Source organism: Geospiza fortis, unplaced genomic scaffold (assembly GCF_000277835.1).
Source record: "Geospiza fortis unplaced genomic scaffold, GeoFor_1.0 scaffold219, whole genome shotgun sequence".
In the NCBI taxonomy this organism is placed as follows: domain Eukaryota; kingdom Metazoa; phylum Chordata; class Aves; order Passeriformes; family Thraupidae; genus Geospiza; species Geospiza fortis.
In genome coordinates, this window is record NW_005054376.1 from 3,091,811 (window position 1) to 3,108,851 (window position 17,041).

Sequence of the window (17,041 nt, forward strand, 5' to 3'; positions counted from 1 at the left end):
GCCGGGAGCGGCGAGAGCGCCCTGCTGGAAAGGGAGTGCTGCGCAACGGGAGCTGAGCCCGGTGACGAGAGCCGCGTCACAGGTTCCCTGAAGGTGGCCGCATGATACGCGAGATCGTCTCTGGACAGTCCTTATTATAATTACTGCTAGTAGTAATTATATATTGAATATATATTTGGTGCTCTGGTGAGACCCCAGCTGCAGTGCTACCTCCAGCTCTGGGGTCCCCAGCGCAGGAAGGACAGGGAGCTGCTGGAGCGAGTGCAGAGGTGGATGCTCTGTGATGCTCAGAGGGCTGGAGCACCTCTCCTGTGAACCCAGGCTGAGAGAGCTGGCGCTGTCAGCCTGGAGAAGAGAAGGCTCCAGGCTGACCTTAGAGCAGCCTTCTACTACCTAAAGGGAGTGTGACGGTGTTCACAGGGGTCTTAGGATGAGGGAAGAGATGTAGATCTGACTCCATATTACAGAAGGCTTGATTTATTATTTTATGTGATATATTACATTAAAACTATACTAAAAGAATAGAAGAAAAGGTTTCATCAGAAGGCTAGCTAAGCTAAGAATAGAATCAGAAAGAATGATAACAAAGGTTTGTGTCTCGGACAGAGAGTCTGAGCCAGCTGACTGTGATTGGCCATTAATTACAAACAAACCAACGCGAGCCAATCACGGATCCTCCTGTTGCATTCCACAGCAGCAGATAACCATTGTTTACATTTTGTTCCTAAGGCCTCTCAGCTTCTCAGGAGGAAAAATCCTAAGGAAAGGATTTTTCATGAAAAGATGTCTGCGACAAGGGAGCTTTCAGGAGAGATGGATAGAGTCTATTTATAAGAGCATGGACAAAGGGAAACGGCTTCAAATGGAAAGATATTAGATAATAGAGGAAAAAATCTTTTCTGTGATGCTGGTTAGGCACTGGATATGTTGCCCAAGGAAGTTGTAGATGCCCCATCCCTGGAGGTGTTCAAAGCCAGGCTGAATGGGACTCTGAGCATCCTGGTCTAGTGGAAGGTGTCCCTGCCCATGACGAGGGAGTTGGAACTAGATGATCTTCAAGGTGCCCTCCCAATCCACACCATTCTAGAATCTTATGAAATAAAGCTACAAGCTAAGCCACAGTGTACTTAGGATTTGTACAGAAATTCCCACCTGTATTACTCACAGCTGTAGTGAAACCTGAGGCGTTTCTTTCCCCCTAGCATTTTTAAAAAGTATTTATTGTAAGCAATTTATTAAAATGCAAGTTGCTAATACTAATGCAAGGGAGAAACTTTGAGTGCTCTATACATTCTAAAACATATGTATTTATATTACAAAAATAATAATGAACTTTCTCCTTGGTCCTTTGTATTCTTACATTTCTCCAGAGTGTACAGAAGGCACAATTAATAAAAATGGCATATTTAGTGTCTGATGCAGAGGTACTTTTGGCAGGGAAGTCTCATTTTAGGCTTCAATTCTCAACATTCGCTTGAGCTTCCTGTATTTTAATGTTTTTGAGAGTGATGGGCAAGAAAAAGAGGAGATAATTTCAACACAATAACTACTAGAAGCACTATGGATGGAAAGGCAGAAAATTGTTTTAGAAATTCAGATTCCTATCTGCTTCACCATGCTGGCAGCTCAGGCTTGCTGAGCAAAAACGGGGATCTGTCTTCTTTTTACCTTTTTTTTCTCTCCCCTCCCTCTTCCTCATTAATTGGCATCGTAACTTTGTGATGATTTAAGAACTGTTGACAGATTAATTGATTCTACCTCAAGTCAACTGGGTGGAACGTGGGGCTATGGGAATTGGTTTTCTGGAATTCAAAGGATTTGGCCACTTGCACATAGCTTGCTGAAATGAAAGTACAAGAAAACAACATTATATTTTCTGAAACAAAATATGCCTGTTTCCTTTACTGAAATAAAACATCAGAGGTGACTGCCAGGTAAAATAAAGTTCAAAGGTGAGACTTGTACATGAGAAGGAAGAAAGAAGCATAACCCACACAGCAGAATTCAGGCAGAGATCCAGCAGGAGCTGACTGTACCTAGCAAAGAATTTAACCATGCATTAACCTCTAAGAATATGTTTGATCACTACTACATGGATACGTCCCTACCTTAAATATGTGAAAACACCTCTCCACTGTCAGTGGAAATGATGCAGCCATCAACCTGTGATTTCCCCTCCCTGCCCTTGTGTCCTTTCCTCTCTTGACAGCTTAGCCATGTTCCATGACTGTGCTTTCCCAGGGATGGGCTCCGTCCTCTTCCTCTGGTGCTGCCACTCAGTTTCGTAAGAATGGTTTGGGCTGGAATGAACCTTAAAAATCATCTAGTTCCAACCTCCCTGCCATGGTCAGGGACACCTTCCACTAGACCAGAAGTCTCAGAGCCTGATCCAAACCTGGCCTTGAACACTTCCAGGGCATCCATAGCTTTTCTAGGCAACTTGTTCCAGTGTCTCACCACCCTCACAGTAAAGAATTTCTGCCTAATATCTAATCTAAACCCACGCTGTCTCAGTGTACAGCCATTCCCCCTTGTCCTGTCCCTACATGCCCATGTAAAAAATCCTTCTCCAGCTCTCTTGCAGGCCCCCCTTAGGTACTGGAAGGATGCTACAAGGTCAGCCCAGAACCCTTTTTTCTCCAGGCTGAACAACCCCAGCTCCCTCAGCCTGTCTTCATGGGAAGGGTGCTCCAGCCCTCTGAGCATTTTTGTGGCTGCCTCTGGGCCTGCTACAACAGTTCCTTGACCATCTTATATTGGGGGGCCCAGAGCTGGATGCAGCACTGCAGGTGGGTTGTCACCAGAGCAGGGCAGAGGGGCAGAGTCACCTCTCCCAGCCTGCTGCTTTGGATGCAACCCGGGATATATTTGTCTTTCTGGGCTGCAGGCATGCACTGCTGGGTCATGCTGAGCAACCAACAAGTCCTTCTCCTCAGGGTTGCTCTCAGTCCACTTATTCCCCCAGCCTGTATTTGTCCTTCCAACCCACATGCAAGACCTTGCAGTTGGCCTTGTTGAACTCCATGGGGTTTGCACAGTCCCACCTCTCCAGCCTGTCCAGGTCCCTCTGGATGCCATCCCTTCCCTCCAGTGTGCTGACTGCATCCCAAAGCTTGGTGTCAGCAGCAGCCATGCTGAGAGTATATTCAATCCCACTGTCCACATTGCTGAACAAGGTGAAAATGCTCTTGAAAATGCCTGTGGGGCATTTCCAGTCTAATTACAGCCACTTGTAAGAGATCTGGCATAAGCAAGGGGTTGATGTTTAAATAATTTCTGTATTAGTTTTGCACAAGAGAAACATTAAAGTCCAAATTCTGTTACCAGGGCCTCCTGTCTGTCAGTTGTTGGTACTTTTTGCAATGGTCCCCAACATTTCACACATATGAAGGCAGAAAAGCTGTAGACAGGACTTGCCAGTGTTTGAGCCAGGCTGCAACATGGTGTGGAGTTGCAGTACAAGCACTGCAAGCCAGTCACTTAACACTTCACTTTGTCATAAAGACAGGAGAGAGATGCTGTCCTGTGCTCTTGCTATGAACCAGGAAGCTGAAGGAAAGGCAACAGGATGGAACAAAGAGACCCAGGATGTTTATGAACCCTGCTAAAGGACCTCTGAGAACATCCTTATGCACCTGCTTCTCTGCTTATTTTACAAAACAACACATGCAGACCCACTGAGTAATTTTCTGTTGAAAGGACCTCCTTTGGTTGTGGTCCTTGAAGGTGTTGATGCTATGCTCAGGTGCCAGCCAAAATACCTGGAACTGCCTTCTCCCAAACACCATCACAAGTACTAGCACGCATGTTGAAGCTTATAGGGATTGTGTAAACTTCATTTTTCTGTTTGTTTGAATAAGGTTGAGCCAAACTAGCAATGTTTCCCTGTGATACTTACTTGCACCTGTGTCATCCCACTGATCTTTGTGTTTCATGTGGACTTTTGCAAGCCTGGAGAGATGCTGTGCTGAAATGCACTCTCCATTTTGCACAATCTTAGGTGTATCACTACATAAACACTATGTGGTTCACCTTCCCTTTGCTCATGAGTGACAACCAGGCACCTAACTTTAGGCAGGTAGAGCACTATGGGCAGTAATCCAGGCATGGATAACCATTATACAGCACTCTCATTATTTCTCAGGCAGAGGGATTTTAACCAGCATGGATTTTTTCACTCTGTGTTTTTGGAGGAACCATTCCAGCACTAAATGCTTCAGTTCTCCCCTTTTTGTCTGCATGCGGCTTCTACTGATAAGAGTGGGAATGACATGAACTTTCCTGAATGCATCTCTAGAGCTGCACTGTGCATCCTGCTAAATGATGACTCTCAGGAAACACGCTCTACTTTCGTGAAAGCTGTCTCAGTTGTTTTAGACAGCTTTCCCACAAAAAGATACTAAGAAAAACCCCTCAATCTAGAAGAAATCCCAGAAAATCCCCAGGAAGGAAGAAGTCTCAAATCATATTCAACTCTGTTACACGGCTGGTTTCCACTGATGCAACTCAAAAAAAGCTTGTCTCTGCCCTTAAGGTGATAGTTTGTACCTCCAAATGAAGAGATCAACTACTTCAGGCTCAATAAGCCCAAAACAGCCAAGTTCCTGCATGCCTTGTTTGCAGCATTTAGCACATTTGGAAAGCCCAGAGATAACCTGGTTCCAGGAGAGGAGCAAGGGCCAAGCGGATTGCTCAGACTCTCACAGGAGTTCTTTTGCAGGACTGGGTGGATACAGGTGGTCATGGAGCAGGACAGTATGCCAGGCTCTGTCTGCCCTCCATGAGGTGTGACCATGAAGTGATGCCCACAGGTATTTGCATCTGTCAGGTGTGTGACACATGCTTGCATTTTGTGGGTACATGAGTGAAAAATATTGTCACAGGACCTCTTCTCTCTGGGTGGTATTCATTAAACGCTTGGGCTTTTACATTTGCCATTCTGGGGCTGCTGTTTTGGTACAAAGGGCATCCTCAGCACAGGGACAGGTGGTGCTTTACTTCAGTAGGGCCCTTGTAACCCATTTGAAGCCAGAGCCACAGGAGGCTGAGATTTGAAAGCACCTTCTCCTCCTTTCCCTCTGTGGCTGTGCCATAACAACTGGAGTTCGTCAGACAAAGATGCCTGTCAGAGTAGAGAGTACAGGCTGGTAAAGGGCTTCTCTCAGGTGCTCAATGCAGGACCAGAAACCACACTTGAAAGGGACAATTAATGGAAGAGAAGGTGCTCACTCAGGGACCATCTTTCTTCAGGATGCTGCTTTGCCTGAGGAACATGCTTTTAAAGTCAATGCTGCAGCTGTATAAACCTACAATGAGGCTTTCAATTTCAGCTTTTTCATTTCTTTCTTTTGTTACAGAAGCTCCCCTTGCCTTTACATTTATATATTTTGAAGAGAAAAACTGTCTACAGCTCTAGACTTTTTCCATCTGATTTTTCAATCTGTAAAAGGTAACATACAGCTTATCTCATCCCAGACACTTGTACATGAGAGGAGTCAAGGTGAAGAAAGACTGCAATAACCTTTAGAGCAGTTTTATTTGTTGTACTGCTCAGATGATGCAGCAAGGTAATCACCACCATAGCTTTCCACTGTGCTTAAACAGCTGTCATGTTTATTATAAATAAATCCACACACTAAAAGTAGCATCTAAACACAACTGGCTGCATTTTCTTTACTGGTGTACAAAGTTCTGCTTTAAAAGCTATGTTTAATTGCATAGCATAACAATTTAAGCATACAACTACAATGACAAGTTTAATACCAGTAATGTAAGCAGCATGCAACCCCCAAGCTTGTCTGTTTTAATAGCTAGTAGTATTTTAATAACTTGTGCTTGAGTTGTGGTTGGCTAACTCCTCTAAAATCACCATAAAATAGAGCAATTTACAGCTTTAATATTTTCCTTGATTTTCCCATCTGCAGTGAATCTTTCCAGCTATTTTGTTTTGCCTTATTCCCCTCTTATACTTTTTTTCCCCCTTTAAACTTACAGGGCTATAAGCCTTGATTATTATTCTACATGTCAAATGCCTCAATATGATTTGGCATACAGCTGAGAAATCCCAGTTCTGTAAACAGGCATAGTGTTATATACTCATAAACTCTAAAATTTTGCATCAGTCTTTCTGGGTAATAACTCACAAACCACCTTTTTTTTAAAAAAGTATGTGGGCTAATTATCAAATTGATGTTGTTCACCTGAATCTCTTCTTACCAGTAATTTAAAATACTGGGAAAGAATTACCCTAAGAGTTTAACAAAAGCTAAGGGAGATACACAGAAAGCACACTAGAGCTAAAAGACAAAGTAAGCTTGCTGCAGGTGAATTAATTTAGTCTTTTTGTGAATTCCATCTTTGTCTGGCTTGAGTTTTTAAAATGCTGAACAATCCACTGCTGAAACAGGATGCTATTAACTAAATTCCTGTGGGGCTCAGTTTCACATCTCAGACTGAATACGCCTATAAAAACATGGTTTTCATAAAAATATAAAAAGAAAGAAAATATACTCCATCAGAAATAACTATTTTTAAATAACTGTTTAACTGTTCTTTGAAAATACAATTTGTTTACCAGTTTAATGATAGCTTCAGTGCATGGAACCTTATAATTCTAACTAGCCGGCTGCTCACATTACTTTACATAGTGCCTTGCTTTCAACTGTGATTTCACATTTATTGAAAGACTACAGTAGTATCCTGCTTCTCAAAACACATTTAAATGCAAAAATATACATAAGACAGAGGTAAAAAAAAGTGTTCAAAAAGTTAAAGATACTTGGTAACTCAATAACAATAGTACCAAAAGGATTTTTTTCACCCTGATCAATCCTGTGTCTACTTAGCTCCCTTGCTTGGCACACACTTTTTGGGTGAGGGTTCTATTCCCCAGTACTAGGCAGCTTTCAAAATATCTTTAGTTTTAAACCAGCACTGCTCTGGTTTTTCTTCTTTCCAGATTAAAGAAGAATTAGTTGTTTTAGGCATGAATTTGGGAGTGCATTTCTTTACAATTTCATTGATTAGCTCAGTTTGGAGATTTTGTTTTGTAACCTCTCTCTTGGCTGATTGTTTAATTTCCAAAGTAGTGCTGTCATGGGGAGCTATGTTTACAGAGAGAAAAGTCCCTTGGGAGAGGGAAAAAGACCTGATGGAGATGGAGTGCAGAGAGGCAGCCAGGAAAGGTTTCTTCAACACTGACCTGTACTAAGCAGCTGGGATGTTGCATTCCTAGACAGGACCAGTTGTATCCATGGGTAAAGAGAATTCTGCACCAATAACCAATTGGCCTGACCAGCTTTCCAGGCCCCTTTAAACAAAAACCATTTTCAATGTATATGGTTTTCAGGACAACATAAGTTAACTCTGGCAACCATGTGATGTTAAGCAGGCTTGGTGGGGGTTGCCTGAGCCTTCCTGCTTCCAGGCTGAGTGTTACAGGACATCAGTTCCTGGTATGGCTGCGCTGGGTTGTCCTTCTTACATAGAAAGGCTGGGTAGTCTCTACTCTTGATACAGGGGATCAAAAATCAACACAAATTTAGCAAGTTTCATTTCCCAGGTTTCAGGTTTTTCATTTCTCATATCAGAGAAACTTAGCTGATCTTTCCATTCATCAAAAGGATCATGGCATGTGAATGAACCGTTCAGGTGAATTATTCTGCAAATTGTCTTGCTTTCATATTTCTGTTATTTCTTTCTTTCTTTCCCTGCCATTTCCGATAGTTGACTATAATCTATAGCCACCTTCCTTCAATTTTTTTCCATTACCTCATTAGTCTTTTCTTTCTTACAGATGGAGCATTTTCTCTCAAAGCTTGAGGCAGGAGTTGTAGCTGTAAGTGGATTGGACTTGCTGTCAGAGGAGGCTGTTGACTTCCAGAGGAGCTGTGCCTCCATATTGCCTTCTCCCAGGTATCTTTTGGGCTCCTTGTGTCATTTTAGAGATTGTGTGGGGTTTCTTTGAAATTAGATGCAAAATATAATTCACTCAGCACACAGCTCCAGAAAGGTGCTTTTGGGAAAAACCTGTCTTGATGTTTTGCTTCCTTATATCTTCTCAAATCCCAAACCACTTGGCTTAGCACTCACATGGTCAGCACAATAACTTATTCTCCCATCTGCAGGTATTTAGTCAATATTCAGCACTCTCAAATCTTAGGGCCTGGCCTTCATGCTCAGCAAAGCTGTTCCCGAGAGGGAGCCCATACCGATAGCTCTCCATGCCCTCGGCTGGTTTGGATTTTGTGGGGATGGAGTCATGCTGGTAGAGCAATGCTGACTTTATCATCCCAAAGTCCTCCTGAATCTTCATCCCTGAATAGACAGCACCTGAGATGTTTTCTGCCACGTGCGTGTAGCTCTGGATGTTTTTCACGTCGCAGAGGTTGTCGCTGTACTTCAGCGCGGGTGGCTTGTAGGCCTGGTAGGACACCTTGGTGGTGGTGGTGATGACCGTCTGCAGTGGCGGGGCCATGGGAGTGGGGCTGGGACTGTACCTGCAGGGATAGTCCCCACTGCAGTAAGGGTGGGGAGCCCCTGTTGCCATCTGCCCGTAGTCACTCCGGTCTCCACTGCCAGTTTTCCCCCACGCTGGTTTCAGTCCATAATGTCTGCCAGGGTTATCAAAGCTCTTATCATGGGTGGTCACAGTGTTGTAGTGAGACCCATTCAGACTGAGGGGGTCTGCATCAATGGCAGGACTGGGCAGATCTTTGTAAAATGTTGGGTAAGGACTTGAGCTTATAAAGGTAGGAACTCCAAACTCGTAACTGCATGGCATGGGCATGTAGATCCTTGGATTTGGGCATTTAGGGTATGGTGATAGCTGGTCCTCTTGGAAGCTGGTTGAGTCGTAAGGTGCCTTGTAGAGGTCTGCGTTCTGCAGCGAAGGGTAAGACTGAGCTGGAAATGAAAAATTGGTGTCTGTGAAGATACCAGCTCTTTCTGGGCCATCCATGCAGTGAAAATTCTGTAGGTTATTGGTGTAACCACTGCTGTCAGGGTACCTTCCTGCCTGACAAGGAGAAGTAGATCTTTAAGATACAGGAATCAATACTACCCACACACATATGTCTCAATACTTGTGCTGTTGCTAGTTTCAGCCCCAAATTAACAGATGTTACTTTGTTATTAGCACATGTTAATAGGATGATGTAAAGCTTTGTTTTGCCCTGGGATCCCTAGTATGTGCTTATCACATCTTTTTAATTCACAAAAATAAAGTCTTCATTTATGTCACCTTTTTATTTCACTAATGACTTTGACTTACCTCTGAATTTAGAGATCTCTTTTTCTGGGAGTGGTGATAAGAGGACATTTGCTTCTTAATTGCACTTCTTCTTGCCTCTGCCTCCAGTTTGCTCTCTGGCCGGGGGTGGTCATGGACTCCTTTAGCCTAAATTAGGATTAACTGAGAATTAGATGTGAACCTGGGAGGGGGTAAGATTAGAGAAAATGGTCTAAGTATCAGGAGGGGTAGTCACAGCATGGTCTGTGGTTTGGCACAAGAAAAGAGGAAGAAACTAAACAAGGACAAATTCATTGTGAAAATAAACAAATACAATAAATAATGATTTGGATGTAGGTAGAAGGAAAAAGGGAGGGAGAAGTCAGGAAGGACTGCAGAGTGGATAAAGGAGCAGAAGTGACAGTTTGTGACATTCAGGAGTAGATAATTAGAACCAAGGGGGAAAAAAATTAGTTTGGTTGGTTTTCTGCAGTCCAGTATCTCAGTTCTGCCTTATAAGCACATCTATAAATAGTATAAATAGGCATTAAAGAGGTTTCATGCCACAAGATGAAAAATATTCTCTTAAGCAATACCCTTCTTGACCAGGACTGAAAATTATATCCTGGAAAACCGTCTGAAGATGCTCTGCTATTGAAACATATGTGGGTATGCAGATCTACATAACCAAAGTTACATTGGCATATGATGAAGTAATGGACACTACATTTCCTCACTCATTTGTCTGAACAGAGCTACCTACATACCGTCCCTAAAACTAAGTAGGAAGCTAAAAATTCCTTTTAAAACACCATCATTTCTCAAGCAGAAATTAACTTCTAAACAAGGATTTATCAAGTTTTTGATAGTAAAGTCTTCCAGTTCTGCATGTCTGTAAGAGAAAATTTGAATAAGAACAATATAGGAAAGAATCTGGGAATATGGCCAGTTTTCTTCCATTTACTGACTAGAGAACAGAATTCACTGCCATGTGAGTCAGGGGAAAAAATTATCCAGGAGAAAATGTAATCTCATGGAACAGAAACTTTTTGTTTCAACTTTGTTCCAATGTTGCTAGAAAAGAAAAATCAAGATGAAATTTCAAATTTCGGCTAAGATTCTTCTTTTTTTTCTGTCAAGATTTTAAATTCTTCAAAATTCAAAGCCTAGTTTCGCAGAAGTAGAATTTTTATGTTTCAACTCATGTAAATTAAGTAGGACTTTTTTTCCTATTTATTTTAGTAGCAAATAAATATTTGGAAATAACACTGGAGAGATCTAGTTGTCATATGCATCAGGGTGCAAGACAACCTTTTTGTTCATATTTGTGTTCTGTAAAGAGGAGAATTTTACCCATCAGTGACATTGTAGTTAAAATTGAATATTACCAACCTTTTAAGTACTGCTTTCAAAGAGAGAGCCAAGAGTTATTGTTTTATTTGTTCTTATCATGTTCATTCTAAAGAGAAATTCAGTCATGGACTAAACCTCTGTCATGCTCATCATGGTCTGTGTTACATAAAAAGAGCGGGGGGGAGGAGGAAGAAATCTCTCTTTACAGGTATTTTTTTATATAGTGTGCATAAATACATACAGCTGCTTTCTACCTGGAAAAATATTGCTTTTCCATCAAGCCTCCAGAAGTTTGTGACCGGATAGCCACTGTGTCCTCGGCAAGGGATCAGCTCCAGTGCAGAGTTGCAGTTGGGGCAGGCTTTCTCTGTGAACAGACACAAACTACTGAAGAGATTGCTTAAGGACAAGAATGCTGCTTGAGAATAAACAGAGCTAAAGAGCAGCATGATCAGACTTTTCCAAAATTCAGATTAACATGCATTGTTCAAGGAAATGCAACATAGACTACCAAGCATTGCTAAGTGGGATGAACTAGAGCTGCCCACTAGATGTACACGATAATAATTTAAAGGATTTAAATCCATATCCCCTTAAATATTTGCAGACAGACATTGATGAAATTTGGAACTAATCAGTCATTGCAATTGTGCCTTAGTCTGCACGCAAGTAAGAGTGACTCCAGCTTGGAAATCAAGCCCGGATGAAAGAAACGGGGTCCCTCGGGCATCGCGGCTCCCTCTGGGTGCCTCTCACTTTGCTGCTTCTGCCGAGCCTTGTCGCATATGGCGGGGCGGAGCTGCAGCCTGGCCCCGCCGGGCAGGGCGCAGCTCCGGGCGCACACCACCACGCCCAGGCAGGACTTCTTGAGGATCTGGCAGTTGTGGTTGTTGGTGTTGCGCATGGCCCAGCCGCTGAGGTGCCGCTGCGCGTTCTTCTCCTCGCTCGAGTAGATGAGCCGCACGTAACCATCGGGCCACTCCTGGAAAGCGTCGAAGTGCTTGGGCTCCTGCAGCAGGGCAGGTGGGGTGGCAGGGCAAAGCAGCAAAGACGAGAGCAAGAGAATGTTATTAGTATATTACAACCTGATATTTTGCCTTGTTGTAAGACACATTACAGAGGAAAAAAAGCTTTTTCTATCACCAGCCGAGCAGCAGAAAAAGATATATTGAAATAATAGCTTGTTCAGAGGTGCTCTCTAAAAGGGCTAGGGCAGTATGAGATTCCATGTCTGAAAAGAAAGTCAGGATCCTTTCCTCTTTTGCATCATGACCCGTTGTAGCATGGTCTGCTGACACATATGCCTTTTACAGGGATGGTACCAGCCATAAGACATCAGCCGTACTCCCAGAATTTACTGACCAGTGTACTATCAGTGTGCCCAGATAGGACACAAGCCACCCTGATCATGACTGCTATTAAGGTCTCCTTGTCGTGGGACAATGCAGCTGCAGGCAGGAAACAAGAAGTTTTAGCTATGGGATGGCTTTCTAAAGTGCATCTAATATGATTTGAATAAGGCTTTTCCCAAAAAATAGAGATAAAATGATTTGTCATTGCAAATGTACTTCCAATGTATGTATAGAGGCACAAACAAAGAAGATTTCAGTTTGGGATTTCACAGCCTTCTAGAGTTCATTATGAAAATATAATTACCAGAGCTATGAATAAAGATTTTCAACTGCAATTATTTACAATGCAATACATATTTAACACATGTATGTACTACATGTGGGAGCAATCCCAGCAAACAGAAGGAAACTACCAGCATATACAGCATTAAGACATTCATTAAGACATAACAGCATGGGCTCTTAAATAAACTCTAAGTAAACTTAAATAAACTCTAAGATGAAAATAGTTGCAAATAAAAAAATGCATTTGAAACTCACAACTGGACAAAAATGGAGTGCTCATTGGCATTAAAGTGTTCCATCAATAAACCAAAGAAATAATTAGATAACTTGGGTAATAGTAGTAAACAGTCAGTTCAAGGTCCAATTCAATGTTTCTTGAACGAGGAGGAGGAGGCAGAACGAAACTGTCCAAATGGAGCCGCAGGTTGTTCTAGGAGCTCATACCCAGCTAGGTAAAGCTGTGCATCAAATCTATACTTTTATTATAAGTGACTTTATAAAGACTACAAAACAACACAAAGTGAAAAGAGAAGTAAAACAGACGTAAAACAAAGCTTTGCTTAGAGCGAAGTTCGTTCTGCTGTTCCCCAGCTCCGGGTTAGATCTGGATGGAAACTTTCCCTGGTACCTCCCCACCCATCCGGTACCTGCGGCAGCTTGGGGTCGTTGATGTCCCAGGTGAGCTTCATGGCAGACAGTGGCCGTGCGTGGCGGCTCCCGGTTTTTTATGCCATCGGGGCGTCGCCGAGGTGTGGGCGGAACAGCAGCACCATCACCGAACCCCACCGCGACCCTGGGTGGGGTAGGAGCTGCGCTCCCTCTCCACGCCACAGGCGGGTTTCGCTACCCTCATCTGGAGGTGAATGACGGGGCATAGATGCAGGGGTTGTGCACGAATCCACCCCCCAGCACTGGGGGCCGTGACCTCGGCAAATTTGAGCTGAGTTTGGAAGTCTGACCTGGCAGCCGCGGGGCTCTGCCGCTCTCTCCCGCGGGTGGCCGGGGTGATGGGGAGGGGGGACCCGTCGCTGCCCCACCGGGATGGTCCTGATCTTGGATTTTGAGCGTGGCTTGGAGCTGCCCGCCGCTTGTAAAGCCACCGGAGGGAGGCAAAGATGCTGGATAATCTGCTGTTTGGACATAAACGAAATCAGCGTTACTTGGCAGGTTCCCCCTTCGCCCTGTGCTCTATAGCACCTGGTTTAAAAAGCAAAGTTGGTGTTGGCGGCATTGTATTGATAGGCTCATTTTAACTTATTGAACATTTACAGTTTTTTGTTACCTTTTTATTTTCGAAAGAAACGGCTGATGGGGTCTGAAGTTTGGAGGTTTTTGTTTGGTTGGTTTGGTTTTCGTGAGCTTGTTTTTCTTTTTATTGGTTTTGTGGTTTGATTTTTTTTTTTGGTTGATTTTTTGGGGGTTTGGGGCGGGGGGGAAATTACGGGAAGGAAGGAGGGAGATTGATTTTTGGTGTGAAAAACAGAAAGAAAAAAACAATCCACAACAGCATAGAGCCCGAGCCGTTGAACCCCGAGCGCTGCAATCACCCTTTAAATGATCCCACCTGCTCGCAATTATTTTTCTCAGTCGCTTCTATCCTCTCTGGTCCAAAATTTACTGATCCTAACCCTCAGCTGAGCACGATAAAGCCCACTCGGCAGCAGCACACGCCGGCTGCGTCATCCTTCGGTCGATAGCAGCCCCCCGAGAGGCTCTGAGCTCCCCCTTTGCAGCGCTGGGTTCCGCCGGGGAGCTGTGGGAAAGGCTGGCGAGGGTCACCCTCCACCCTGAGCGCGGGTGCGCCCAGCAGCAGCAGCGGGTCCCGGCCGTGGGGCGTGAAGCAGTCCCCGCGCCATGGCCCAGGTGAGCGGAGAGGGGACACGAAGAGGGGACACCCCGCGCTCCCTCCGGGGGACACCCGCGGCACTGCCCGAGGCCGCCAGAAACCTCGGGTTGGGAGGTGTGGGGGGATTTTGCAGCTTAGGTAATAATGAAGGAAAACCAGCGTTTTGGAAGCGAGGGGTTGAGTGAGTGCTCTTCAGCTTTGGGGTGGAAAAGTTGTTTGGGTTTGTTTTGGTTGGTTGGGTTTTCTTTTTTGGGGGGGACAGAGAAAGGGGATTTTTTTCCTGTATTTTTATCTTCCTTTTATTTTTATAGGAAGAAAGAAGTGAAGAACGAAATAGAGATGTGAGTGGCAATATGGCAGACAGAGCAGAAGACTACGTAAGGATCTTTTAAATGCATCTTTATCTTCCAAATTGTTATTTATATATTTAAAGGTGCATTTCTTAAATGGATATAAGATACTTTTAGTAATTTTAGTAAAATGGTAAGTGCAGTAGTTCTCCTAATCTTTTCTTTAGTGAGGGAAGAAATTATTGTAATAGTTGGGGGGCTTACAAACTGGCTATACTAAATTGCCTCTTTCCTTACTTGGTATCTTTTATGATTATTCAGTTTCAAGGGCTTTGTCTCTTTTGGACATTAAGACTGATGTTTCACTTCAGATGTAGTAGTAAAATGAAAGTAGAGAAACAAACAATGTAAAACAAATAAACAGAAACTTGCAACTTTTAAAATAGCATTGCAAGCATTTAATCATAATTAGTGCTGCTCCAATTTCAATGCCTGCTTATTTTACTCAGTAATTGTTTTCTTCCCTTCCCTCTACAGCTCGAATCATTGCTCATTGATGCCTTTAAAGGGAAGGGGTTTCAAAAAATAGACGAACTGCTTCAAGAGAAGGAAGTAGAACTTCCCCAGAAGTACAGTGAATCTCTCTTTAACCAGCTGGACAAAGCACTGAGAAAGGCAAGTACCATAAATAATCTCAACTCTTCTAACAGCCAACTCAGAGGGTAGCAGGCTAGTGATGCATGGCATTCTGTGTTTCTGTAGGAGCTGGACAAGAATGAATTCAAGAATGTTTCATTGCTGCTGAAATGTATTCAGCTCTACCTTAAAAATGATCTTCAAGAAGGGAAGAGCTTGTTTATTGAGCAAGGACTGGTAGCAAAGATGAGTATAATCCTGCATGCAATTTACTAATGTGATTTAAGGTTGTTTGCATCAGTAAAAGAACTCCGAGGAAGTGAAAACTAGAGGATGGCTTGTTGGCCACACAGAAACAAAATATTTTTAAATAGATTTTAAAATATATTTAATATATTTTTAAAGTATATATAACAAACTGAGTGGGGAAAAAACTATTTACTGTCTTATTGCTTTTGATGTAGCAGCCAATTTTATGGCTCCACGTATTACGTGATTTAAAGGGTTGGGTTGTTTGGGGTTTTTTAAGGTGATAGAAGGAGAGCATTAATTTCTATAAGTCCCATTAGTGAAATTATATAGACTTTCTAAATGAATTTTAAATGCTCCAGCAAAATACATTTTACTAAAATACAATTTTAGTAATAGAATTGATGAGTACTTTGTGCTTTTATGTTTTTAAAAACTGAGATATTCTTTATGAAGGTCCCTCTCTAGTTATGTAGCAAACCTGATGCATTTAATCTGGAATTGTGTTTTATCTTCTGGCACTATATTGATTTCAGCTGGTAATAGTTATAGTAGCAGAAAGGCAATAGTGCTGAAGATGAGTAACACCTGGATCTAACACAGGCGCTAGGAAACAGCTAACACGTGCTCTCTGTTAGCAAAGAGCTAACTGAGGAGTCCTCAGTCCAAAGTGTTGTATTCCTGCCTTGCAGTTATGTTTTTCAGGGATAGAGTTGCTCAAAATTCCTGTATGGAGATAAATTAATATTTTTTTCCAGTCTGATCTCTGTACTTTCAGTGGAATGTAGATTTCTAGTTCACCATTTGCGTGTGATGTTATGCAATATTTAAAACCATAAAGTATTAAAATACTTACATTGAAAAAATTTTACACTATTTTGCTGTGAGTATTTACAGTATTTTGATGTCCTCTACAAATGCCTATAGTAGTTTTGGTGCCACTAGCAGCATATATTGTGTCTGAGCACCACAAGTGGGTGCCGAGGACAAAAGGAGGGTGAGGGAGGGAAGGGGGAAATGGCACTTTTTGGGTCCTCCTAGCAAAATTTGAACTCTTTAAAGCCATGTAACTTTTGACACAGTACATGACTCTGAAGTTTAAAGAGTAACAAACTCTGTAAGTTTTCCTGCAGACATATATAATTTAGGATGATTAATTCCTCTTCTCAGCTTTTAACTCTTTTTTTTTTTTAACTTTTACCTGGTATCTTGGTTTGAAAGGGTCAGAGCGTTTGTGACTGTCATCGACCAAAATGAGAATAAATTTTTGATGTTACTTCTTGAAGATTTCTTTGATTCTGCAATGGTATGTTTGTGCATTTAAGGGGACAGAAGGGTTGCCTTTATTGGATAAGATAGCTATTGTTCACAGACAATTTCCTGTTAGAAAAGAAATAATTGCATGGACACGGTGCCCTGGGGCTGAGCCTGGGAAGCAGCCTAGGTGGAGTGGGTGGGCAGTGCCTAGGAGTGTGCTCCAGGCTGGGGTCTGGCTGAGATTTGACACACTTGAGAGAAGTACTTTCTCATTTTCTAACTTGAAGTATTTGTTTTTGTAGAAAAATTTACAAGAAATACTGATGCATTTTGTAAATAAAGGCTTGTGAGCCAAAGCTCTCTTTAAAACCCACAAGTTATGATACTGAGCTGCACTTCATGTGCAAACACGTTTGCTAAGGTGGTCCTGGCAATTTGTTCCTACTCTGTTTGAAACAGGTTATTTAATTCTAAAGAATGATCTAACTAGCTTACAACTCTCATTTAGGTTTCAACTTTAAATATTCATGACTTTAAGGGTGTT

The 17,041-nt window shown here is 42.6% G+C and overlaps 2 protein-coding genes across 2 annotated transcripts in view; one reads left to right on the top strand and one right to left on the bottom strand.

Moving 5' to 3' along the window:
* Positions 1–8,134: 8,134 nt before the first annotated feature.
* GCM2 (glial cells missing transcription factor 2) lies at positions 8,135–12,908 on the bottom strand. The gene is made up of 5 exons (XM_005424918.1): positions 12,867–12,908; positions 11,339–11,591; positions 10,837–10,949; positions 9,272–9,397; positions 8,135–9,016 (listed from the first exon to the last, which is right to left on the bottom strand). The coding sequence occupies exons 1-5, from the start codon at positions 12,906–12,908 to the stop codon at positions 8,135–8,137; spliced, it is 1,416 nt and encodes a 471-aa protein (XP_005424975.1).
* Positions 12,889–17,041, top strand: part of SYCP2L (synaptonemal complex protein 2 like) — a 28,268-nt gene continuing 24,115 nt past the window's right edge. The window contains exons 1-5 of the mRNA XM_031060232.1: positions 12,889–12,897; positions 14,377–14,442; positions 14,893–15,030; positions 15,118–15,237; positions 16,442–16,546. Of these exons, the coding sequence (XP_030916092.1) occupies positions 12,889–12,897; positions 14,377–14,442; positions 14,893–15,030; positions 15,118–15,237; positions 16,442–16,546 (438 nt within the window). The remainder of the gene's footprint in view (positions 12,898–14,376; positions 14,443–14,892; positions 15,031–15,117; positions 15,238–16,441; positions 16,547–17,041) is intronic.

Bases quoted from the DNA above. Each gene is read 5' to 3' on its own strand.
- GCM2 (XM_005424918.1), bottom strand. From the start codon at position 12,908: ATGAAGCTCACCTGGGACATCAACGACCCCAAGCTGCCGCAG. The intron at 10,950-11,338 runs GTGAGAGGCACC...GTCTGTTCACAG, and splicing joins GGCTCGGCAGAAGCAGCAAA to AGAAAGCCTGCCCCAACTGC. The intron at 9,017-9,271 runs GTAAGTCAAAGT...TCTCCTTGTCAG, and splicing joins AGAGATCTCTAAATTCAGAG to GCAGGAAGGTACCCTGACAG.